Genomic DNA, 25,791 nt, shown 5'->3' with positions numbered 1-25,791 from the left:
GTCGCCGGCGGCACACTGTTTTCCGGCAAGGTCCAAAACTTCCCCAAAAGTTAAAATTTTCATCTTTAAATCGCCGCCAAACGCAATCCAGAGATCGGATCGACGAACCGTTTGTTGCGTTGGATTCATGGGAACACAAGCAACGTTTCAGTGCCATTTAATCATCGATCCGACTCCAAAATTGATAGCGGCACTCAAAATACAAGTTTTCACAAACCCTATTTCAATTACTTTTAATGCGATTTTCTCGCCATTTTCTCGCTGGAACCGTGGCTCTGATACCACATGTTAGTGTTCGATACAATATGAACACCGGCAACGGATCTTAGCGATTCAACATTGAGAAAATCACATGTAACAATATGGAATAAATTGAAATGAGAAAAAGACATACCGGAAGCCATGAATCTTATTTTTCTTTCTCTTAAGGTTTCTCTTTGCTACACAATAGTCGGTGATGGGGACCGGTTTCCTTTCTCTTCAAGCGTGGATTCTCAAAGTTTGGAAACAAATTCGTTGTGTGCAAATAGGACCCAAGAGTACTTTTTATAAGCGTTTGTGGGAAGAGATGCGACTCCTCATCGCGCCGATCCCTTTCCCCAAACGTCTCTTTACGTTTATACCTTTTCACATAAAGTCTTTTCATTAATGACTTTTCACAAAAGTAATTAACTAACCAAATGATCTTGACCGTCGATCTTGCAAAAGCCACATCCACCGTTAGGATTATTTCCTAACAAATTATTCAAACACCAAGAGAGAAATCACACATAGGAACACAAAGATATACATGGAAAACCCTCCAATGAAGAGGAAGGAAGAATCCGACGGAAATCTCCACTAATTAAAATGGGTAATACAAAGTCTCTCTACAGTATTTGCCCAAAACTTGAGGAATACAAGAAATTTGAGGAATACAAGAGTTGCCTTCATAGGAACAACAAATTCCAATTTCTCATCACAAATTACATTATGGTCTTCAAGTTGGAGAAACCAAATTCTCACACTATCTCCATGCATCAAGAGGATTCAAAATAATGGTAAATTTTTTCAAGAAGAATGCTTCATGCCCCTAGGTTTTGAGTCCCAAGAACAAAAACAAAAGCAAACAATCCTTGTATTTTTTTTTTCTTTCCCTCTTGTTCTTCCTTTTCTCTTTCCTTGTAACTGTTTTGTTTTAGTTTTAAATACTACAAGTGGTGGTCACATGGCCACTTAAAGGTCCATCCCACAAGTGGTGTGGGATTCCATCCCACACCACTTGAAGCTAAGAAACCTACCCTAGTCTAATTAGAAAAACCAATAAAAAATCCCAACCTACTAATCGTTATTGAACTAAGAGAAGACTGTTCCTTAAATCATGTGGAAACAAAACTTAAAAACCTAAAATCTCCATAATGTATGGCAACCACCTTATTGGCATCTCCACCTCTCTATTAACACTTCAAACCACTATTGGCCTTATGAAGCACCAATTACACATATCATCGAATTATTCTGGTTTTGACTCCACCTGACTCGATTAACACGGTCAATAAATCGTTCAACATTGCCTAAGATTTTCCATTTATTTTACATTTATCATATATCTGAGCAAATTAAAATATGAAATGGTACAATGATCCAATCTCCTCCCCTCGTGTAGCCTCCCTACTCCGATCGTGAACTGTCATCCATGGCCTGTAATGCAAAATTTTGCACCATCTAGATGATCCTATCAGCTTTGAATCTGAACCATTTGTTATTTTCTTTTGACAAATTGTTTGGGTCAGCACAATTTTGCAGTACTGCATATCCAAGAAGGGCTAGTTGGATGAACAGTTTCAAGTTTCAACCACCATAATCAGACCATCTGCACCATGGAGATTGGGTGAGTTACCAACTGGGGTGGTCCATTTCATTAAAGAAACCTCATTTTTTTCAAAAGATTCCTTAAATTTCTTCCCATTCTACTTACATCGATTTATTATTATTCTCATCTTCACTTTTGAGCTTGCACCCACGTAGCAGAATGGCATAAAATAAGCAAGAAACATATTCTTAATGCTTTTGTGGTGATTTTCTATAGTAAGATATATAGACGAATCTTTCCCCCACCTAGTGGAGTTTTTCTTTTATCTGCCCTTTGAATTCAATGGCAACAACAGATGGTTGATGTCTGTATGCAATCAGACCACGTCAATGAAAGTGCTTGCCTTGTTTTTGTCATTCAGTAAGAATATAACTTTTTGTTTTCTCAGTAATTGTGGCTGAAAAACTCTTGGAACACCTTTTAACAACAACATTACAACTATGCCTTCTTCACCAGAGAATCTGTGTGTAGGGTGTCAATGGACCCAATCAGTAGGGCCCACTACGTGTAGGGATGTAAATGGTCCCAGTCAGTTCTATGGATTCGAAGGTTTTTAACTTAATTGGACAGGATTTAGTCACAACATCTAAGTCGTCGGACACGATTCAGATACATATCATGCTAGATCAGACCCAAGACAGAGAGCTACAGAATCTGTTGGGGTGTCATAGATCTGATTGGAGGATGCTAATGTACAAAAATAACCTACATATTGTACATGAAAAGTATTTGTTATCTTTTCATCGTATAAAGTCCTTAATCAAAATCATTTTTCCTTTGCAAGTATTATTTTACTTATTTAGAAGTTTAGATTGGTTACAGTCAAGACAAAGAATTGAATTGACAAAATTCTAACTACGTACAGTAAAGGTAAGAGCTAGGACACTCCGATGTACTGTCTGATTTGAAATGGACTATAACCCGGACATAGGTAGATCCCATCTGAATGGGATCTATTGACACCCCTAACTAGGTGGCTGCTCCAGATCAATGGCCAAACTCATATGCATGTACATGGTGGAGATGAATCTGATTATGAATCTACGATTTAGCACTTTGGACCATCAAATACTGACCCATAGTTTCAAAAAAAAACCAAGTGTCAGAGTTGACTCGCCGGTTTTGACTCCCTTTTAGACCTTGGTAACGTTGTTCTAGTCCGAATCTGCATTTTGCCCTACAAAGTCAATCAAAACTCCTTTGATTCCTGATTATGATTAGGAGTCCACTAGGATTTGCTTTGGTACATGCACATGGTGCTTGTACCATGATTTGAACAACTCATTTGTTAGGCTATACACCGATTAGGCAACGATTCAACCATCCTATCAATTGATAGGATAATCCTGGCCATCCGATCAATGTGATATTTGGGCAGGGACACATATCCCTGGCCCCACCTAGTGAGTTCCAGGGGCTTCCATCCTTTCCCCACACACATTTTTTTATTACTTTGAAGCTTGGGAACATGAACATCCAAGACCATGGGTTTTGGACCCATGGCTACACTCTCTGCCTGTAGAAATTCATCCCAAAGTTCTCATCATCTTTTGAACAAAACCCTTTTACATGAAGATTTATGTCTACCATTTAGAACCCATATCATTTTTTTCCAAAAGCAAAAAAGAAAACACAGATTGCGACTTTCCAACAAAACAAACAGGTGAAATGACACTCCAAAGAGAAAAGAATGGTATTTATACACTTGAATTAAACAGAGCACCCATCTAATCTAACCTAACACAACAAAAACAATGGAAAAAGCAACAGACAAGAGAGAAACACATTCAACGAAGGAAAAAGAAAATGAAGAAACAAAGAAAGGACAATACATAGACAGGTATATGGGTGGTGGGGTCTCTCTTTCACTCTCTTACGCTGTAAGCAATCAAAATCAAACAGTAACTCTATGTACCAATGTTTCAAAACATGGATGCTAGTCAGAACGTGTCACAAGCAATTCCTACTCGACTTGACACAAACAAGCACTAGGCTGACATGACTCAGTACTCGGTTGATGCTGTCATAACTCGGGAGACTCCCAAGAGTTTTGATTGACTCTGTAGGGCAAAATGCGGGCTAAAACAAGAACGTGACCAACGTAAAAGGGACTCGACTCAGGAGACTCTATGATGATGTGGGGGAGTTTTGAAACTATGGTATGTACAGTCCAATAAGAAAAATTGAGGAAAGGATTTCGAATTTTGAACTAAGAAAAAAAAAATTCCAACTCATTTATGGAATCCCCTTGAACCTCTGGATTGATACAGCTCCAACCTACTTTTCGCTTCTGGTAACAATGCATCAACGTCGGGATCTTGTACCATGAATCCCTGCTTCCAAGCCCACTGAAATACTGTAAGGACTTCAGCATAAGCTAGTGCTTCACTGTCAGGTACATGTAAAGCAATGAAGCAAAGGAGAATCAATGAAGCAATCTGAGTAATCTGTTCGCTGAAATATACGAGTTGGACTAGGTGTTTCACACCTCCCGCGTTTATGATTGCCTTTGAATGATCACCATGAAGATAATTATCTGTACAGGCAAACTTTGTAAGAGCAATTGCCGCCTCTCTAGAGATTTCCCCTGAAATTTCACTATCTTTTTCCTCAAGTAATCGAACTAGAGGACTGATGATTCTTGTCTCTGTGGCACGGAACGTCCTAGCTAAGCACCCAATTGCCTTGATGCAGGGGATGAGAAGATTGGATTCGGAGTTCTCGATGATCTTCAATAACTGATCCACAACAGCTTTGGCCGCTGGGGAATTGGGCTTGAATGCCGACCGTCTCAATTCAGGGTCTTTCTCGGCAACTCCGGCGATTTCCATTAACGCCATGGCCGAATAGTACCGTACCTGTTGAATTATGCATGATTAAATAACACCAACTATAACAGCTCAAAACTTTGTTCGTTTAAGATTATGCCAACCGATTGTGAGTCTCAAACATATTATTGGACTCAAAATTACGTTTAAATTTGAGTCCATTCCAACAATCGGTCTAGCACTCACAATCAGTTGTCATAATCTTAAATGAACTGCGCCTAAGCTTTTGAAGGAATTAGTTGTTTCACATGGTATCAAAGCTAGTGCCTCACGGCAGGTCCAGGGTTCAAAACCCAATAACTCCTTTAAGGCCAACTTAAAAAGAGGGTCACATGTGCCACGTGTATGGCCAACCCAAAAAAAGAGGGACTGCACGAGGAAGGAGAGTGTTGAAGTATAAATGACTAAATAGCACCAACTCTTAACAACTTAAGCTTTTGGAGTAATGGGTTGTTTCACATTACCTCGTGGTCGCCTTTCTCAAGGAGGACGGCGAAGCAGAGTAGAGCTCTGGATTCGGTGATGCTCCGGCATATGGAGGAATTCCCTTTCGCAAGCTTTTGAAGGGCTTTCGCCGCCATGGCCTTCATTGTCGCCTTGGTTGCCGGATCTTCGAATTCCCTTCCCTTTCCGGCGCCGGATTGGGAATTTGTCTTTTGTTGTAGCTTGTGATTATGGGTTGTGTTAGTGTGGGCGCCGCTATAGTTGTTACCAGTTTTGATGGGCAGTTTGTTTTTTTCAGATTGGGCTTTCATCTCCATAGTGGTTTTGATGACAGAATATATTTGGGTTTGTGTGTGATTGTCAATTGGATGAAGGAAATTGCTCTGAAATTGCTTCTCTTCTTCCTTATGATAGTTGTTTGTTTTGGTATTGTTGATCTTGGCAAGAACAACTGAATCAACAGACAAGGCTTTGTTACCACTCACCGCGTATTTGCTATGTTCTTGGATTGTCTCGAAAGCGAGATGGCTCACAAGAAGGCGAATTATATTGTTCTGAGCAAAATGATCTTGGCATTTGGGGTGATTCCCCGCGAGTTCAGAAATAGCCCAAGCAACAACAGATTGTACCTTCATGGGCCCATCTTTGAGAATATTTGCAAAAACCGAGCAGACCCCGGCGAGAATCATCGGTTCCACGCTCTCTGGATCATGACCCAAAAGCCCGATCGCTCGCGCGGCGTTCTCCTGTCCTTCCAAATTGCCTTCCTTAACCAATCTAAGAAGAGGCCCCACACCTCCTTCTTCAATAATCACCTGTTAAACCAAGATTGTGAATCATAAGCATACTATTCAAAAAATTAAGCACAAGAAGAGATTACATTACCTTCGCGTGATCAAATCATAAGCATACATACTATTCAAGAAATTAAACACAAGAAAAGGATATTACATTCCCTTCGCGTAATCATATCATAAGCATACTATTCAAGAAATCAAACACAAATACACACTAAAAAACCATCACATAAGATTGCGTGATCAAATCATAAGCATATGATTCAATAAACTAAACACAAGAAGAGGTTATATTACATTACCTTCCCGTACCGATCATTATCGCCAGCATATGAAACAAGAGAAGCCGCGGCATCTGATTTTTCCTCGAAATTTCCCGTGTGAAGGGTCGCGATCTGTTCCCAAATTAGGCCGAGGATGGGTTCATTAGATGCAATTGGGGGGAGGCCGAGGCACCCGTCCTCTCGTTCGTCTCCGGTGGCGGAGACTCGGAGGAGCCAAGAGAAGTCCCCAATAGAATTTTCCAACTGGTAAGACATTTTTTTGAAGGAGGCGGCGGGAATTATAGTAAAAACGCGCTTCATGAGGCCATGGGTTCGGCATTTTGTGATGAGAGCTAAGGCTTTATCAAGTACTTGTTCGGTGTCATCGATGATCCTCCGGGCCGGGCGTTCGTAGAGCCCGGACGAAGCCCGGGCGGCTTGACGTAGGAGAGTTCCAAGTTTTTCGGTTTTTGATTTGAGCTCCGCGCATTCTTGCTTGAAGGATTGGGCTTCATCCGCTAATTTTGTTACTTGATCTGCTATATGGATCGGCTTTGCTAATATCTGTTTTACAATGTCCGCCATGAGTACTAGAATAAGCACAAATACACACTAAAAAGCCATCACATAAGTAAAAACCCGAGGAGAGATAGAGAAGAAAGAATGTTTTAGATCTGAAAAAGAGGAAGAACACTGGGAGAATGAAAAATTTATTGTGGGTGTGTTTGATGAAATCCTTTCTATAATTTCTCTCTGTAATTTTTCTTATGGATCCTGTTGTTTGTTTCTATGTCCTGAGATTACGGGAAGGGGAACTTGGGGAAGGTGGCTTTTAGTAGGCTTAAAAAATTTATTTCTCTCTGTAGAGTCGACGTGTTTTACAAGGTCAAACGCGTTTTCTTTTCTTCTCTCTTATTCCACGACTTGTTCTGATAAAACATAGAAAAAAAAATTAAAAATTCATGCAGAATCTTCTATGACTCAGTTTGACGAGTTGACTCAGTTGAGAACTCAACTATTTGACAAAATGCAAATCCCACGTTAAAAATATGTGGCCAATTCAAAGGTTAGGATTGTCAAATCATTTCTACATGCGTAGACTGCAAAGCATTTTCATGTAAATTTTGACTTGACTTGACTTTCAAAATCGACTATTCCTTGCTCTGTTAGAAGTTGTTTAATATATCTGGTCGGGGTCCTGCCTAACCCCAGCTTACCTACCAAAAAAAAAAAATCGACTATTCCTTGCTCTGTTAGAAGTGTTCCAAAAATGCCTGCGATCAAATAAATAGCTTCATGAAAGAATAGATAAGATTGAATTGACTTAGCTTTTGCTTAGGTGTAGCCCTGTACCAGCTAATTAGAGGCTTTTTTATTTTGTTAATAACGTGATTGGAATAGCTGAGTACTCGGTTGACGCAGTCATAACTCATGAGAGCCAAAAGAGTTTTTAGTAACTCTGTGTAGGGCAAAACACGGAAAACAGCCAAGAGAAAGGAAAGTCGACTCCGGAGAATCCACAATAACCCAAGGGAGTTTTAAAACTATGCTCAATAAATCCTCACTATTCAAAAAGAAACGAAAGGGGGGAAGTCACTTTACTCCCTCCGATAGAAACTTAGTGCTCGCACAACTATGGGTTTGTCATAAAGAAATTTTATAAGGTGCCCGAGCATGAAGTCCAGTGCTACTCCTTTGATATTTGATCCAACAACAGCATCTTAAAAAATTTGGTGCTCCCCTGACTTCAAGTTCAGCACCATATAAAATCTCTATCTTAAAAAAATTTAGGAAAATACTTTCAAAATGGAGATCCATTCTGAAAATAAAAAGGATAATTGTAGGTATTACCTTGAAAATTTATCCTTAAACTAAGGCTATTTTTGTCATTTTCGATGAAAGCCATATTTCACCCCAACCAAACAAGGTTCTCCTTCTTAACATCTTCCCCATGTGTTAGGCCTAAAATCGGTAACAGGTTATGGTAGGACTGGGTGGTCCAGGCTAACGAGCCACGGCTGAATAGCTGGTTGAGTCCTGCGCTGCACAAAGTACAGACAAGAAAGAAAAGGGTCAGAGGACCAACCCGGAGTGATACTCCGGACGGGTGCTTCGACACTCAAGTCAGTATGAGCAGGAGTGTAGAGCAATGTCAGAGCAAAAGCTTTTGAGTTTTGGTTCTCAGATTTTCAGGACCCTCACCTTAGAACAAGTGAAGGCTATTTATAGTGATTCTGAGCCACCTGTCTAAGACAGGTGGTAGTGGTGAGACAGGTGGTGGCCCCTGTATGGACCAGGTCTCATGCCTAAGGAGGGCAGGTGGAGGTCCCTGATTGGTCCAGGTGCCACACCTAGGGGAGACAGGTGTTGGCCTTCCAACGGTCCTTGTGAGGGCCACGTGCCAGAAGCTAATTGGATGCTGAGTTCGGATCCCTCAGTGCCGAGTCCGGATTGCTGAGTCCAAATTGCTGAGTCCGGATTCCCTCAGTGCTGAGTCCGGACCCTATCAGTTGCCCCCTGGTTCTTCAAGCCACGAAAGTGGCTAGAAGAAGCAAAGAGAAGGTAAAGACAGCGTTGGGCCAGCCTTAAAACCTCCAGGCAGCTGAGGCCGGGCTCAGACTCAGCTAAGAGAAACAGTGGCTGGACAGGAGATTCCTGGCGCCCTGGCCTGGCCTTGGCGTTTAGCCTGAAGGGGTACGGCCGGGCAGAAGGCATTTGACTATCCAGCATGGCTGAATTTTTGACCAGGGGCCTGGGCGGCCAGGGGTCCTGAACGTCCTTGGTTCAGGAAGTCATGGGGTCCTGCTCGGCTAAGGCTGTGAACGGCCAGCCGGGCAGGTCTTTGCTGGTGAAACTTTTTGTCGTCTAGCGCTTTTGTCGTCTAGCGAACGCGCCATATTCTGTCCGGACAGCCGGACAGGTCTCTTGTCTTTTGAATTATCCTGTCCGGACAGCCGGACAGGTCTTTTATCCTCTGGAATCATCCTGTCCGGACAGCCGGACAGGTCTTTTGTCGCCTAGCGCTTTTGTCGCCTAGCGAACGCGCCATATCCTGTCCGGACAACCGGACAGGTCTCTTGTCTTTTGAATTATCCTGTCCGGACAGCCGGACAGGTCTTTGTCCTCTCGAATCATCCTGTCCGGACAGCCGGACAGGTCTTTTGTCGTCTTGAATCATCCTGTCCGGACAGCCGGACAGGTCTTTTGTCGTCTTGAATCATCCTGTCCGGACAGCCGGACAGGTCTTTTGTCGTCTAGCGCTTTTGTCGTCTAGCGAACGCGCCATATCCAGTCCGGACAGCCGGACAGGTCTTTTGTCGTCTAGCGCTTTTGTCGTCTAGCGAACGCGCCATATCCAGTCCGGACAGCCGGACAGGTCTTTTGTCGTCTAGCGCTTTTGTCGTCTAGCGAACGCGCCATATCCAGTCCGGACAGCCGGACAGGCTTTTGTCGTCTAGCGCTTTTGTCGTCTAGCGAACGCGCCATATCCAGTCCGGACAGCCGGACAGGTCTTTGTCGTCTAGCGCTTTTGTCGTCTAGCGAACGCGCCATATCCAGTCCGGACAGCCGGACAGGTCTTTTGTCGTCTAGCGCTTTTGTCGTCTAGCGAACGCGCCATATCCAGTCCGGACAGCCGGACAGGCTTTTGTCGTCTAGCGCTTTTGTCGTCTAGCGAACGCGCCATATCCAATCCGGACAGCCGGACAGGTCTTTTGTCGTCTAGCGCTTTTGTCGTCTAGCGAACGCGCCATATCCAGTCCGGACAGCCGGACAGGTCTTTGTCGTCTAGCGCTTTTGTCGTCTAGCGAACGCGCCATATCCAGTCCGGACAGCCGGACAGGTCTTTTGTCGTCTAGCGCTTTTGTCGTCTAGCGAACGCGCCATATCCAGTCCGGACAGCCGGACAGGTCTTTTGTCGTCTAGCGCTTTTGTCGTCTAGCGAACGCGCCATATCCAGTCCGGACAGCCGGACAGGTCTTTGTCTTTCGAATGCCCCATATCCTGTCCGGAGAGCCGGACAGGTCTTTGTCTTTCGAATGTCCCATTTCCTGTCCGGACAGCCGGACAGGTCTTTTGTCTTCTGGCGCTTTGGGACCTGTGCCTTGTATTTAATGCAGGCGGCGCATTTAATGCGAGCGGCGCATTTAATGCGAGCGGCGCATTTAATGCGGAAGGCGACGTGGCGCACTCCGGCTGGCGGAAATGGGCGGGATTTTTCCCGCTCTTCCCAGCTTCTCTATAAATACAGGAGTTTACTCTTCATTTCTTACTTTTCATCTTTTACTCTCCTCCTCTTCTGTTCGGCTGCTCAAGTTTTCTGCCCGCTTCGGATCAGTGAGCCCGGAGGTCCTCGTCCAACACTCCAGTTCGGTAATCTTTTTTAGCTTTTAGCCTTTCTTTCTTTTTTTGCTTTTTATGTCTAGCACTAGTTCGGAGACGGACTCCAGTTCAAGGGAGTCCGGTTCGACCAGTACCGCATCGGGGTCCGAGGCATCAGAGAGAGCGGTTCCGGCCTCACCTATAGTGGAGGCCGGTGTTGAGGGCGAAGAGCTAGTGATCATAATAGACGAGGAGAGCGGTGAGGAAATGAGTGTGGACTTAGACACAATCCCGGCCTGTGGGGACGGACCGGACCGGGTAGAAACCAGCGACGATGATGAGGACGTCGAAGCGGCAGTCCCTCAATCGTCGCGCATGCCAGTCGAGGTGATAGCGGAGGCACAGATGGAAGCCAACCCGCAGTATAACATCGGGGCCCTATACGAGGTGAACCATCTGTGGCCGAACAGGCTTCAGATCGTCAGGGACAAATACTGTATTCCTAGCCGGTACATTCTGAGGGCGGCTGTCGAAGGGGATCGGGCCAGCAACGATAGCGCAGACCTCTGCGTGTATGAGGAGGCCTTCCGGGCCGGGCTTAGGCTCCCCTTCCACCCCTTCTTTGCGGATGCACTGAATTACTACGGGCTGGCAGTTACACAGGTCGTCCCGAACTCTTGGAGGACACTGATCGGCTTCTTGTACCTTCTTGAAGTCCGGCTCCGTAGGAACCCCACCGTGCCCGTCTTCAGGATGTGTGCGCACCTGAAGAGGCATAAGGACGGCGGCTGGATCTATATTAGCCAGAGGCCCGAAATGAAAATGATCACTGGGATACCTTCTTCCATTCACACATGGAAGAACAGGTTCTTCTATGTAAAGGACACCGCGCCGGGCTCGCAGTGGCCGTTCTCATTACAATGGAGAACGCCAGACACTCGCCGCCTTAGTAAAAAACCAGCTCTCGAAGACTATGACCATATGACCTTCGCTCTGATCAAAGAAGAGCTCAAGCGAGGTCCAGTTCACTGCTCAGAGTTCGAAGAGGAGGCCGAGCTGGTCGCACTCGGGGTCAGCCGTGCGACGCCGGCACGTACGTAGACACTATAGGATAGCATTTATTTTTCTGAAGTATTTTTTAACTTTCATATTGCTGACTGCGCTCCGTTCTCTTTTGCAGAAATGGTGAAGCAGATGTCCCTTTTGGACAGAATCAAGCAGTCTTCGGGCGCGTCTCCAGCGCAGGAGCAGCCCCAACCAAAGGGCAAGAAGAGGAAGGTGCCGGAGTCGACCCCGCCGATGGTCGCGCTGGCTAAGCCTCTTAAAAGCAGCCGGGCGACGCATAAGCTTGCCCTATCTAGCCGGGCAGACACCACGGGTCAGAGCTCCAAGTCCGGAGCGGCGACGGGGTCAAAGCACGGCGGGGCAGTACTGGGTATGCCGGCTACGGCAACGGTTGGAGGCGACAACGTCTTCCGCCCGAACTGGGCCGTGCAGAAAATGGACACCGGCCTGGGGGATACCCGGGTGGCCGCAGAGTTGATGTACAAGGGTGTCCTCGCCCGCGACCGGCTAGCGGTCGAAAAAGAGGTGCCGGAGACCTGTGAAGCGGCAATCAGCTCCGCCCTCTATCAACTCCAGGTGTACTCAAGGGATATGGCCAAGAAGCGATATCTCTTCTCTGAGACGATCACAAGGATCGAGTCCGAAAAGGCCCAGGTCCAGAAGGAGAACGGCGAGCTGAATGAAGCCGTCCAGATCAAAGAGGCCGAGCTCAACAGCTTACAGGACGAGCTGCAGAGGGTCAAAAACCAGGCCGTGCAGGATCTCCTGAGTGCGGCTGAGAGGGCCGGAAGGAAGGAAAAGGCGGCCGTGGAGGCGGCCGTGAAGGAAACTGAGGAGAGGAAGGATGCCCAGCACTTCGACTTAGGCCTCCAGGCCTACAGGGCGGGTTTCCTTCTCTGCTCCGAGCAGGTGAAGAGGATTCACCCCGGCATCTCCTTGGACGCGCTAACCGTCCCGTATGCACCTCCAGAGGACGAGGAAGATGAGGAGGAAGACGAACCGGACTCCTCCCGGCCTATTGAGGTGGATGCGGGGGTGACTGTGGCCGCCGTCTCCTCGGCGGAGGGTGGCGAGCTCGCAGCCCTCACTCCCGAAGGGGTCGTCACCGAGGTGGTGGCCGACGAGGAGGCCTGAGCAGCAGCCTTCTTTCTTTTTTGTTTGCACAGTTGGTAACGCCTATTCTTTGTAAGCCAGCTCGGCGAAGAGAGCAATTTTGTAATGTAAATATGAATACTGAATACAAATACATTTTTTGTTAAACTGTCTGTACAGCATCCTTATTTTTTTGTACGCGTATTATTTCTGTGCTTCATCGAGAACCGTGCTGGGAATATTTGAAGTTGGTTTCCACCACGGGCATCCTGGCTGGAACTGATCTCCAAGCCACTAGGACGAGCCGGAGTGCACCACTGCTGCTCGTCCTAAGTCTGCGAGAGCCGAGCTGGAAGCTTGGTACTCAAACACTTAGGAAATATTTGAAGGTGGTTTCCACTGCGGGCGTCCTGGCTGGAACTGATCTCCAAGCCACTAGGATGAGCCGGAGTGCACCACTGCTGCTCGTCCTAAGTCTTCGAGAGCCGAGCTGGAAGCTTGGTGCTCAAACACTTAGGAAATATTTGAAGGTGGTTTCCACTGCGGGCGTCCTGGCTGGAACTGATCTCCAAGCCACTAGGATGAGCCGGAGTGCACCACTGCTGCTCGTCCTAAGTCTGCGAGAGCCGAGCTGGAAGCTTGGTGCTCAAACACTTAGGAAATATTTGAAGGTGGTTTCCACTGCGGGCGTCCTGGCTGGAACTGATCTCCAATCCACTAGGATGAGCCGGAGTGCACCACTGCTGCTCGTCCTAAGTCTGCGAGAGCCGAGCTGGAAGCTTGGTGCTCAAACACTTAGGAAATATTTGAAGGTGGTTTCCACTGCGGGCGTCCTGGCTGGAACTGATCTCCAAGCCACTAGGATGAGCCGGAGTGCACCACTGCTGCTCGTCCTAAGTCTGCGAGAGCCGAGCTGGAAGCTTGGTGCTCAAACACTTAGGAAATATTTGAAGGTGGTTTCCACTGCGGGCGTCCTGGCTGGAACTGATCTCCAAGCCGCTAGGATGAGCCGGAGTGCACCACTGCTGCTCGTCCTAAGTCTGCGAGAGCCGAGCTGGAAGCTTGGTGCTCAAACACTTAGGAAATATTTGAAGGTGGTTTCCACTGCGGGCGTCCTGGCTGGAACTGATCTCCAAGCCACTAGGATGAGCCGGAGTGCACCACTGCTGCTATATACTGATGGCTAAATGAGTTACTCAAAGAGAGACAATTATTTGGGAAACTTATTTTATTCATTGCAGAATGTGGATGATTACAGCAGTTCTTTACAAGCCTATGAAGGCAAACAAAATTACTGATAGTAGATCCGAAGATTTCTAGAATTCCAAGCATGTGGCAGCATCTGTTCGTCGAGGGACTCTAACCGATAGCTTCCTGGGCGGATGACTTCCTTGACTCGGTATGGTCCTTCCCAGGTCGGAGAGAGCTTGCCCACGCTTCTTGGCTGGGAAACGGAGGCTTTCCTCAGGACTAGGTGGCCAGCGCGGAATTCTCTTGGTCGGATCTTGACGTCATGATATCTGGATACTTTCTGCTTATAGGCCGCCGACCTGATCTGAGATTCCTCACGGACTTCTTCAAGCAAGTCAAGGTTGGCACGGAGTCCGTCCCCGTTGAGCTGCTCACTGAAATGGACGATCCTTGGGGAGGGGACGCCGATGTCAACCGGGATCACTGCTTCTGTTCCGAAGGAGAGATTAAAAGGCGACTCGCCTGTGGCCGTACGCGGAGTAGTCCGATACGCCCAGAGCACATGATACAGTTCGTCTGCCCAACGCCCGGCCTTGCCATCCAGTCTCTTCTTTATCCCCTGCAAGAGGGTCCTGTTCGTCACCTCTGTTTGCCCATTCGTCTGAGGATGTGCCACAGATGTGAATCTTTGCTCTATGTGCAGGTCAGAACAAAACTTTCGGAAATTCCTCGAGTCGAACTGCTTGCCATTGTCCGTTATGAGGACCCGGGGGATCCCGAACCTGCACACCACCGATTTCCAGAAGAAGTTCTGTACATTCTGCTCTGTGATCTTGGCCAGAGGCTCTGCTTCCACCCACTTGGTGAAATAATCAATGGCAACAACGACGAACTCACGGCCTCCTGAGGCCGGCGGAAAGGGGCCCAGAATATCCATCCCCCATACTGCGAAGGGAAGAGGACTGATGATCGGGGCCATCGGAACGGGTGGCTGGTGGACGGCTGGAGAGAACTTCTGGCACTTCTCACACTTTTTCACAAGGCTCAGCGCGTCCTTCCTCAGCGTAGGCCAGTACAGACCTCTCAGGAGGATTTTAATGGCCAGGGCCTTGCCCCCGAGGTGCTCTCCACAGATTCCTTCATGGGTTTCCTGCAGGGCTAACAAGGCATCACTGGGGCGAAGACACTTCAGATACGGGAGGGTATACGACCTCTTGTATAGAGTCTCGCCATCCAGTGAAAACCTCGCTGCCCTCTGCATGACCTTACGGGCTTCCTTTCTCTCTCCCGGGAGCTCTCCGCTGCGCAGATACCTGATTATCTCATCCATCCAGCACGGTTCATCGTCAATCTGCATCACCACGACGGACTGGGCGTCGATACTGGACCTCTTCAGGAACTCCATGCGAATTTCCCTGAGGGCGGTGTAACCTGAGGCTGCGAGCTTTGATAGCACATCTGCCTTTACATTCTCTGCTCGGGGGATTCTGACGACCTCAAAGCTCTTGAAATGAACGGCAAGACTGCGAACCCTCCCCAGGTACTTGATCATTCGCTCTTCACGGGCTTCATACACTCCCTGGATCTGACAGACGACGAGCTGCGAATCGCAGTACGCCTTTAGCCTCTGAGCACGGGTCTGCACAGCAAGATTCATCCCGGCGATGAGCGCTTCGTATTCTGCTTCATTATTGGACGCACGGAAACCGAACCTCAAGGTATAGTTCAGGACGAAGTCCTCTGGTCCAGTGAGAACTAGCCCTGCACCACACCCTGTCTTGTTCGATGACCCGTCCACGTAAACTTCCCAAAGCGGCTCTTCATCAAAAACTGGGTGCGAGATGACGGTCTCAGGCCCGGGGGGCGGTGATGCTCTGGAAACGACCCGGGGATCTGGCACGGCCAGCTCTGCTTCTGGAGATGGAACTGCTACTAGCCCGGGGTCTGGGTCCGGAACTGTGCACTCGGCTATGAAGTCAGCGAGGATCTGAGCTTTGATCGCCGGCCTGGGTAGGAACTTGATATCAAACTCACTGAGCTCCACGGCCCACTTGACAAGCCGGCCCGAAGTGTCTGGCCGGTGGAGGATCTGTCTGAGAGGCTGTCCTGTTAGGACTTTGATTGTGTGCGCCTGGAAGTACGGCCTTAGCTTCCGGGCCGCCGTAATGAGGGCGCACACGAGCTTCTCTACTCTCTGATATCTGGTCTCAGCATCATGGAGGACCTTACTAACATAGTAGATCGGCTTTTGCTGATTAGATTCTTCTTTGATCAGTACTGCTGCAACCGCCAAGGGTCCCGCTGAGAGGTACAGAATCAGCTCTTCTCCTGGCTCCGGCGTGGACAACAAGGGTGGGGAGGACAAATACTGCTTCAGCTCCTCGAACGCTGCTTGACATTCCGGAGTCCAGGGCGCGGTTTTTATACCTCTGATCGCATTGAAGAAAGGGAGGCATCTCTCGGCGGATTTTGAGATAAACCGCCCCAGAGCTGCCACCAGCCCGGTCAGCCGCTGTACTTCTCTGATAGTGCTCGGAGGAGTCAGCTCCATTACCGCCTTGATCTTCTCCGGGTTCGCCTCTATTCCTCTCTGGCTTACCATGAAGCCCAGGAACTTGCCCGCTCCGACGCCAAATGTACATTTGGTCGGATTAAGCTTCATGTTGTGTTCCCTCAAGACTTGGAAGGCCTCTTCGAGGTCGGAGACGTGGTTGGAAGCACTTCTGCTCTTCACTAGCATATCATCAACGTAGACCTCCATGTTCCGGCCAATCTGATTTCTGAACAGCTTGTTGACGAGACGCTGGTAAGTGGCTCCCGCATTCTTCAGTCCGAAAGGCATCACCCGATAGCAATACGTCCCCTGGTCGGTAACGAATGATGTCTTCGGGATGTCAGACTCGTACATTCTGATTTGATTGTATCCCGAGAAAGCATCCATGAAACTGAGCAGCTCGTGACCTGCTGTAGCGTCAATGAGCTGGTCTATTTTTGGAAGTGGGTAGCTGTCTTTTGGGCAGGCCTTGTTCAGGTCTGTGAAGTCTATACAGGTCCTCCACTTCCCGTTGGACTTTTTTACCATTACCACATTCGCGAGCCAGTCCGGATACTGGATCTCACGAATGAAATCGGCCTTCAAAAGCCTCTCCACCTCTTCTCTGATGGCTCTCCGTCTCTCCGGTGCAAAGTGTCTACGCTTCTGCTTCACGGGCTTGCAGGTCTGATCGACACCGAGCTCGTGGGTGCTAATCGACGGGTCAATGCCGGGCATGTCTGAAGGAGTCCAGGCAAAGACATCTGCATTGGCCCTGAGGAATTGAGCGAGATCCTGCTGCGCGGCCTCTGGCAGGGCAGAGCCGATCTGGACAACCCTCTGCTCATCATCGATGTTCAATTGAATGGAGATGAGGTCCTCTGCGGGCTGGTTGACTGTGATCTGCGCTTCGTCTCTCAGATCGTACAGCTCGATTGGAAGAGACTCAGACGCATTCTTCCCTCTCAGTGCTGCCGCATAGCATTGTCTTGATTGGGGCTGATCCCCTCTGACTTCACCTACGCCTCCTGGCGTAATGAACTTCATCTTCTGGTGATAAGCGGAGGGAATCGCTCGGAGGAGGTTCTGGCCGGGGCGTCCTAGAATGGCGTTATAGGCCGACTTGGCCTTAACCACCAGGAAGGTCACCATTGCAAAGGACTGGCAGGGCGGCTCCCCGATCAGAACTGGAAGCTCAATCTGCCCTTCGACCTTGACAACTTCTCCCGAGAATCCGAACAGATCTGAGTTGGCCGGCTTCAGACGGTCAGCTCCGATCATCATCTGTTCGAAGGCGTGGTAGTAGAGGATGTCGGCGGAGCTCCCGTTGTCGACCAAGATCTTCTTCATTTCCCAGTTCGCCACTAGCATTGTGACGACCAGGGCATCATCGTGCGGGAGGATCAGACCGTCCAGATCTGCCTCCGAAAAGGATATCTCATTTTCTGGCTCGGCCCTCTTGCTGCAGGCATGGACGGCGTTGACCTGCCGGGCATAGGTTCTGCGGGCCGATGAAGAGGTCCCTCCCGCGGTCGGCCCTCCTGAAATGGTACCAATGACACCATGAGGTTGGAGTTGAGGTTGAGGTACCTGAGGAGGGAGAACGGCCGGGGCTGGAGCCTGGATGCGGTCGCCCAGGGGTTGGGCGTCTCGAGGACTTCTGTCTCTGGGTCTCGGGTTGTCCTGGCGCTCCCTTCTATTGTCGTTATTTTTTAAGTACCTCCCGAGGTACCCTCTGCTTATCAGCTGCTCGATTTCCTCCTTGAGATGAATGCAGGCGTTGGTGTCGTGGCCGTGGCTCTTATGGAACCGGCAATACCTGGACATGTCTTGGGTGCCTGCCTCCGACGTCTGCTTCTTCGGCCACCGGATGAAGTCTTCTTTCCGGATGGCTGCCAAAATTTGAGCCCTAGACGCGGTGAGGGGCGTGTAGCGCTCCCTCGTCGGGGGGCTACTCTCCTTTCGAGGCCGGGGGGAGCTCCTTTCCTTCCGGGACGGACTGCTCTCCTTCCTCTGAGGTCTGTCATCCCTACGCTGCTTGGCGGGGTTCTTCTCCTCTGGTCTTCTCTTGCTGACGGAATCCAGGGCAGCGAGAGTCTCCTCGACGGAGATGTATTCTTCCGCCCCGGTCATCAGATCTGCCAAGGACTGCGGATTTCGCCGGGCGACTGCTCTTCGGAAGTCGGTGGACCGGGCTCCGGCCAGAAGAGCATTCGTTGCCGCGGAGGGATCCAGGTTGGGTACCTGAAGGGCCTCCCTGTTGAACCGGCCAACGAACGCTTTTAAGGCCTCACCGTCTTCCTGCCTCAGGGCCATCAGTGAAGCCGTCGTCTTTCGAGGCCTTCTGCTGCTCATGAAATGCCGGGCCAAGTCGTCCCCGAAGTCGTCGAAATTGTCAACGGACTTGGGCTTGAGCCGTGAGTACCAATCTCTTGCGGCTCCGGTTAATGTGGTGGGGAGTGCCCTGCAAAGGAACCCGTCCGACGCCCCGTGGAGAAGCATCGTGGTCCTGAAGGTCTGCAGATGATCCACGGGGTCGGTGGTCCCATCATACTGCGGGATCTGCGGGATCTTGAAGCCCAAGGGGACTGCCGCACCGAGTACCCGATCTGTGAAAGGGGGATTGCTACTAAAGATCCTTGAAGCAGGGCGGCCATGATCTCTAGCCAGCTCCTCGATTCTGTTATCGATCTTCTGGATTCTTAGCAACATCGGATCATCCCTCTGTTCGGCCAGACGGGCAGGTCTACTTCTTACGGCTGATGGGCTCCTTGCGGATCCGGACTGACTGAGGGGACTCCTTCGCCGGTGCCGCGATCCCTCTCCGTGCATAGGGTCTCTCTTGCTGCCCCGCTTCTGCACGGAGGGAGATCGTGACCGGTGATGCTGTCGACGAGGCTCAGGACGCACGCTCCTGTCCCGCGAGTGGTTGTTTCTTCGAGTGGAGTGACGAGTTTGGTCGCGGGGTGGAGACGCGCGTTCTCTGCGGGAGCTTTCTCCCCTCTGAACAGGTCGAGAAACCTCGACGGGGTGTTGCTGGAGTGCGGGAGCCGCATTCCTGAACTGCGCAACTACAGCGGTCATTTCCTGAAAAAGGGCCCTCATCTCCCTCGGGGTCGGGGTGGGGTCTGAACGGTCCGAGTGGGGCGAAGTCCGCTCCACGGCCGCCCCGACCTCCACTTGTGAGGCCAGACGCTCACTTCGTCCTTCACGGGGGGCCGTAGCCCGGGTAGCCCGAGAAGTCGGAGGTGCTCGCTTGCCGGTCTGTCCTACCATTTTTATCTGGGTGAGATTTTCGAACAGCTTTTTGTTGCGGGGTCCCACGGATGGCGCCAAATCTGTTAGGCCTAAAATCGGTAACAGGTTATGGTAGGACTGGGTGGTCCAGGCTAACGAGCCACGGCTGAATAGCTGGTTGAGTCCTGCGCTGCACAAAGTACAGACAAGAAAGAAAAGGGTCAGAGGACCAACCCGGAGTGATACTCCGGACGGGTGCTTCGACACTCAAGTCAGTATGAGCAGGAGTGTAGAGCAATGTCAGAGCAAAAGCTTTTGAGTTTTGGTTCTCAGATTTTCAGGACCCTCACCTTAGAACAAGTGAAGGCTATTTATAGTGATTCTGAGCCACCTGTCTAAGACAGGTGGTAGTGGTGAGACAGGTGGTGGCCCCTGTATGGACCAGGTCTCATGCCTAAGGAGGGCAGGTGGAGGTCCCTGATTGGTCCAGGTGCCACACCTAGGGGAGACAGGTGTTGGCCTTCCAACGGTCCTTGTGAGGGCCACGTGCCAGAAGCTAATTGGATGCTGAGTTCGGATCCCTCAGTGCCGAGTCCGGATTGCTGAGTCCAAATTGCTGAGTCCGGATTCCCTCAGTGCTGAGTCCGGACCCTATCACCATGTATTGTAAAACTATGAATCAGTCTTTTTTTAGCAAAACGGGTTCCCATTTTCCTACCAACTCCCAAAATGCATTATATGAATCGGTAAATGAGCTCTTCTAAGAAAGGTGTACCATACGGTGTTTGCCTATTTTATATAAAAAAGGAAAAAATTGCCAATGGGGGGGGACGTCAAAATACAAGAATTGCCAACGGGGGACACACTTTTGAAAAATTGTTACAGAGGGTCGATAACCCCGTTTTGAGAGTTTGATAACCCCATTTAGGGGGTTGATAACCCCCTCTTAGAGACTTGATAACCCCCATTTCATCCCTCTTAGATTAGTCTAACTGAAAATTGGTTTTTTTAATCTCAGGTGTAAAGTGAGTGGGCTGATTTCTCACGACGGAGAGGAGGTGAACACTAATCTTTTTTGGTTAGGATTTGTTATTTTTTATTATGATTTTTTAATGGCATCCACATGTTTTGCATTAGGCAAATTTATTATACATTTGTATGGGAAATGATATATACACCCCTTTTTTCACTTGGGACAGCCCCCTATAGTGTAAAAGATCGGTCATAATCATAAATAGTTAAGTACACTAGGATCGGATCAAGCCTCTAGCTCAACGGTAAATGCTTTTGGCCTTCAACCTTGAGGTAGGTCGGGTGGGTCAATCCCAACTTAACTACCAAAAAAAAAAGATTAAATACACTAGGGGGTTGTCCCAAGTAAAAACAAAGGGGCGCATATATCAATCCCCTATGTTATTCTACCAAAATGTAAGGGGATGGGTTGGAGTTTTTTTTAAATAAAATTATGCCATAATAATAGAAGGGCAGTGATATCTGTGCGAATCATGTTTTGATTGTGGGGACGAACCAGCTTGTTTTACATGTATTTAATGGTTGTTGATAGCTTTTTGAGAATTGTAATGGCTTTTGACAAGTGATTAAAAAGTATTGATGATGGTTAGATCTGTGGGTGAGTGCGAACAGTCTGATGTGTTGGCCCCGCCTTCTATCTGATTCCGACGGCAGGACGGTTGGTGACCTGTGACCTGTGCTCACAAACAAAAGATTAAGACCACTCGAAGTCGGAACTCTGGAGAATCCTTCGACACTCAAGTCAGACCGAGGTAACAGGAAAGTGGCATTGAATGGACGATAGGCAAGAGAACACTGTATGTTAGGGCGGATACACACACCTGAAATGTGTTTACTTGGGAGAGGGAGATACGGTGTGGTAGAGCTGGATAGTGACAAGACATTATGCGGTCTTTTTGGGAGGTAAAGTCATGTACCTTGGAAGGCTTCCACTTGGGGAGGAATGTGGGTCTTTCCTCCGTGGGCTGTCCATCGGAGGAGTCATTTGTCTTTTGATTTAGCCGGGTGGTCTCATCTGAACCGGCGTACCATATGTAGGTACAGCATTAGGGTCTGATTTTTACCCTCAACAGGTATAAAGCAAAGTGATGGTTCGCATTACAAGCTTGCCAAAAGAAAAATACTTTCGAAACGAGACACTGTGTAATTTAAGGTTAACGACCAAAATATCCCTTTTAGGGCTAAAATTTCAAATGAGGCTAATGATGTTAGCAACTGGCATTACCATGTTTGACAATTGCACTAACCCACCTTGTCTTTTATTATTTAAATAGCTATCAAAGCTCTCATAAGCCAATTAAAGGTTAGGGAGATGATTTTTTCACCCCCCCTGTAGGATTAGGTGCCCCCTTTTTAACTTGATTTCACATAAAAAATCGTTAAACTCTACCACAATTCACTTTAAAATGGGGGCGCAAAATCCTGCACGGGTGAAAAAATATCTCCCTATAGGTAACATTATTGGTTTTAAATTTCGGCCAAAACGGCCAAAATTTTGGATTTCGGCCGGGACACACATGAAATTCACATGTAATCCTGAAATTACAAAATTTCAAATTTCGGGCCTGTTTGGAGGATACCAACAAGATTTAGATTTGGATTTAGTTTATATTTTGAATTGGATCAAATCCTTAGATTTCCAAATCAGCAACGACAGTGCAAAAAATTTCGATTTTCAAATCTTTTCTGCGAGACATTATCTGGAAATCAATATTTGTGGCAACTAACTTCATCATCGCTGCTCCTCGACGTTACTACGGCAGCAGCGAGACATCCCTCCCTCCTTTCCTCTCTCTCTCTTAAAACATGATCATGAAGATGATTGATGTGTTTTGTATCCAAAACTCAAATCCAAAATCAAAATACAAATGCACGAGGTATCCAAACGGGCCGTAATTTCATCGAAATCTTGTTTTTTTATCCCTTTTGGTGGAAATCATAAACATGTAATCCCGAAATTACAAAATTTCGCTATTTCATTGAAATTTTGGTTTTTTTAAATCCCTGTTTACAAAATTTCTACAGAATCTTATGATTTCCACCGAAATCAATGAAATTTTCATGAAAATTTCCACGAAAATTACTGAAATTTCGGTGGAAATTTTTTTGAAAGTATTTCGTTTTGAAAAATTTTAAAACCTGAAACCGACATTTAAATCCTTATTCCAAATTTAGAAGCCGATTGAAATATGAAAAAGACAAGCTTAATTTGTGCAATTATCAAAACATGGTAGTGCCAATATAAGTAGCCCATGTAAAATAGGCTGTTAGCGTGCTACCGATTCTGGTTGTCCGCACCCAGTTTCATCCTCGTTGAGATGATGAAATTCCCCTCGTAGAAACTCGCCGGAATCGGATAAGAGCATAGATGAAGACCCCTCACATTTTCTTATTCCCGAAATGCCCAAGCTTTCTTCCCAAAATCTCACCCCAACCCACCCCAAAAAAACCAATCGCCTTTGTCTTGTTCAATCAATCTTCGATCTCTGCTCTCAGGGCAAACTCAAAGAAGCCATCAATTCCTTACAACTTCTCGCCCAACGTGGGATCCGTTTAGACTCTAACACACTCGCTTTTTTATTAGAACAATGTGGGTCCCATAGATCTTTGTACTATGGAAAATGGGTCCACCTCCATTTGAAACTTACGGGCCTAAAACACCCAAAAACATTCTTGTCAAACCAACTTATTAGTATGTACTTCAAATGTGGTGATTATAAGGAAGCCCAGAAGGTGTTTGATAAAATGCCTGTGAGAAATGTGTTTTCTTGGAATGCAATTTTGGCTGGTTATGCTAAGAGTGGGATGATTAATTATGCGCGGAGAGTGTTTGATAGAATGCCTGAGAGGGATGTTGTGAGTTGGAATACGATGGTCATTGGATTGGCGCAGAGTGGTTTTTGTGAGGAGGCTGTGGGGTTGTATAGGCGGTTTCGTCGGTTGGGTATTGGGTATAATGAGTTTAGTTTTGCGGGGATTTTGACGGCGTGTGTGAGGTTGAAAGAGTTGGGTCTTTCTAGGCAGGTCCATGGGCAGGTTTTGGTTGTTGGGTTTATGTCGAATTTGATTCTATCTAGCTCCCTTGTTGATGCTTATGCGAAATGTGGTTGGATTGATAATGCTCACAAGTTGTTTGATGAAATGCCTATGAAAGATGTGCTATCTTGGACCACCTTGGTTTCGGGGTATGCTAAATGTGGTGATATAGAAATTGCGCATAGGTTGTTCGATGAGATGCCTTTGAAGAATGCTGTGTCTTGGACTGCCTTGATTGGAGGTTATGCTTGGAAAGGTCAGGGGCCGAGAGCACTTGAGCTATTTACAAAGATGGTGAAGGAGGGTGTTAAACCAGATCAATTCACCTTTAGTAGTTGTCTATTTGCTTGCACTAGCATTGCTTCACTTAAGCATGGTAAACAAATCCATGCACATTTGATTAGGACTCGTTTCAATCCAAATACAATAGTTGTTAGCACTCTTATAGACATGTATTCGAAATGTGGGAGTTTGGAAGCGTCTCGGCGGGTTTTTGATTGTTTGGGTAAGAATCAAGATGTTGTATCATGGAATACAATGATTGCAGCCTTGGCGCAGCACGGTCGTGGGGTGGAGGCTATACAGTTGTTTGAGGAAATGGTAAGAGTAGGGGTAAATCCAAATGACATTACTTTTGTTGTCATTTTCACTGCGTGTAGTCATTCAGGTCTTGTGAATGAAGGAGTTGGGATTTTTGATTCCATGTCTTGGAATCATGGTGTTGTTCCCGGACAAGAGCACTATGCGTGCTTAGTTGACCTTCTAGGCCGATCGGGACGTTTTAATGAGGTGATTGATTTGCTGGAAAAGATGCCTTGTGAACCCGATGGTAGAGTTTGGTATGCGTTGCTTGGAGCATGTAGAATTCATGGTAATCTAGAGTTGGGAACAAAAGCGGCTGAGCGGCTTATTGAATTGGAGCCCCAATCTCCTTCGGCCTATGTGGTGCTTTCAAATATATATGCTGCAGATGGGAGGTGGGATGATGTTGCGAAGGTGAGACACATGATGAATAAGAGACAAGTGAGAAAAGAACCAGCCATCAGTTGGGTTGAAGTAAAGAGTAAAGTGCATGTATTCAGTGTATCAGATCAAGTTCACCCTTCAAAGGATGAAATATATGCTGCCTTGCAGCAATTCATGGCTCAAATGGAAAATGATGCCAACATTGTATGAATTATAAAATTGGGGGAAGCTTGCTGCGTGCACGTATTGTCAATTTTACCTAAAGACTACACAAGTGGAACCTATCTTGGTTTTATTGTTTCAAGGAAGATAATTACCACAACTCCACAATTTGGGGTGCTTGTATCTAAAAGGCTCAATTGGGTAGCATTTTCAGACCTAACATTTTGAGGAGACCGAATAACTTTGTAATTGGAGACCAGCATTTGCTCGTGCCAAACAAGTGACACTGATCAGATTTTCAATGTGAGTTCAGAATCTACAAATACTCATTAACATGTTACAACTTGAGGATCTGTTGTAAGTATTTTGAATTATATATGCATGCCTCTGGGTTTCCTGCATATTTTAGTATAGATACACTTTAAGACAACAGACCCTAGCTACTTCTTTGCAGGCAGTTCTTGCTAGAGTTCCTTAAATGTACAACGGGAATTTGGGAGATTTTTCATTGTTTTGTCTAATTGTTCAATAAAGCAGGTAAGAATGATTCATTCTATCAGTCTGCCTTGTATGCTTCTAATTTCTATTTTACACAAATCAACCTGCCTTTCTGTGCTCCTGCATTTGGGAAGTAGCATTCATTATTTAGAAATTCAATCGTGGATGAGTTCCAACTTCCAATCATTTAATTTTGTAGTTTCCTGTGGCTTAGTTACACTTTCTTTTTTGGGCCTACTCGAATGTGGGTCAAAACGCGGCTAAAACAAATCCTAGTTGATTCGGCACCACGCGGTCAAGTAATTGGTCGACGCTATCAAGTGCTTGGTTGATGCGGGGCAAAACACGGACTCAGAGAAGAACACGGCCAAGGTAAAAAGGAGTCGACTCGGAGGAGTCCACAATGATGTGGAGGAGTTATGAAACTATGGGACTGACAGAGAATCTTATTACTCAAAACACACACGCATGACTA

The 25,791-nt window shown here is 47.3% G+C and overlaps 2 protein-coding genes across 2 annotated transcripts; one reads left to right on the top strand and one right to left on the bottom strand.

Annotated features, from left to right (window-relative positions):
- Nucleotides 1-3,369: 3,369 nt before the first annotated feature.
- On the bottom strand, nt 3,370-7,058 carry LOC143864218 (uncharacterized). Its single transcript, XM_077375110.1, has 3 exons — nt 6,224-7,058; nt 5,145-5,939; nt 3,370-4,710 (listed from the first exon to the last, which is right to left on the bottom strand). Exons 1-3 carry the CDS (start codon nt 6,767-6,769, stop codon nt 4,084-4,086), a joined length of 1,968 nt encoding a protein of 655 aa, XP_077231225.1. The 5' UTR covers nt 6,770-7,058; the 3' UTR covers nt 3,370-4,083.
- A 15,880-nt stretch (nt 7,059-22,938) lies between these two features.
- LOC143864167 (Pentatricopeptide repeat (PPR-like) superfamily protein) lies at nt 22,939-25,372 on the top strand. Its single transcript, XM_077375039.1, has one exon. The coding sequence runs from the start codon at nt 23,055-23,057 to the stop codon at nt 24,864-24,866; it is 1,812 nt and encodes a 603-aa protein (XP_077231154.1). The 5' UTR covers nt 22,939-23,054; the 3' UTR covers nt 24,867-25,372.
- Nucleotides 25,373-25,791: the final 419 nt, after the last annotated feature.

This window comes from Tasmannia lanceolata, unplaced genomic scaffold (genome assembly GCF_043159265.1).
Source record: "Tasmannia lanceolata isolate RefF3 unplaced genomic scaffold, GAP_Taslan_0.1 ptg000048l, whole genome shotgun sequence".
Lineage (NCBI taxonomy): Eukaryota > Viridiplantae > Streptophyta > Magnoliopsida > Canellales > Winteraceae > Tasmannia > Tasmannia lanceolata.
The sequence above is the reverse complement of the archived record's forward strand: the minus strand, read 5'-3'. Positions and strand labels throughout refer to the sequence as shown.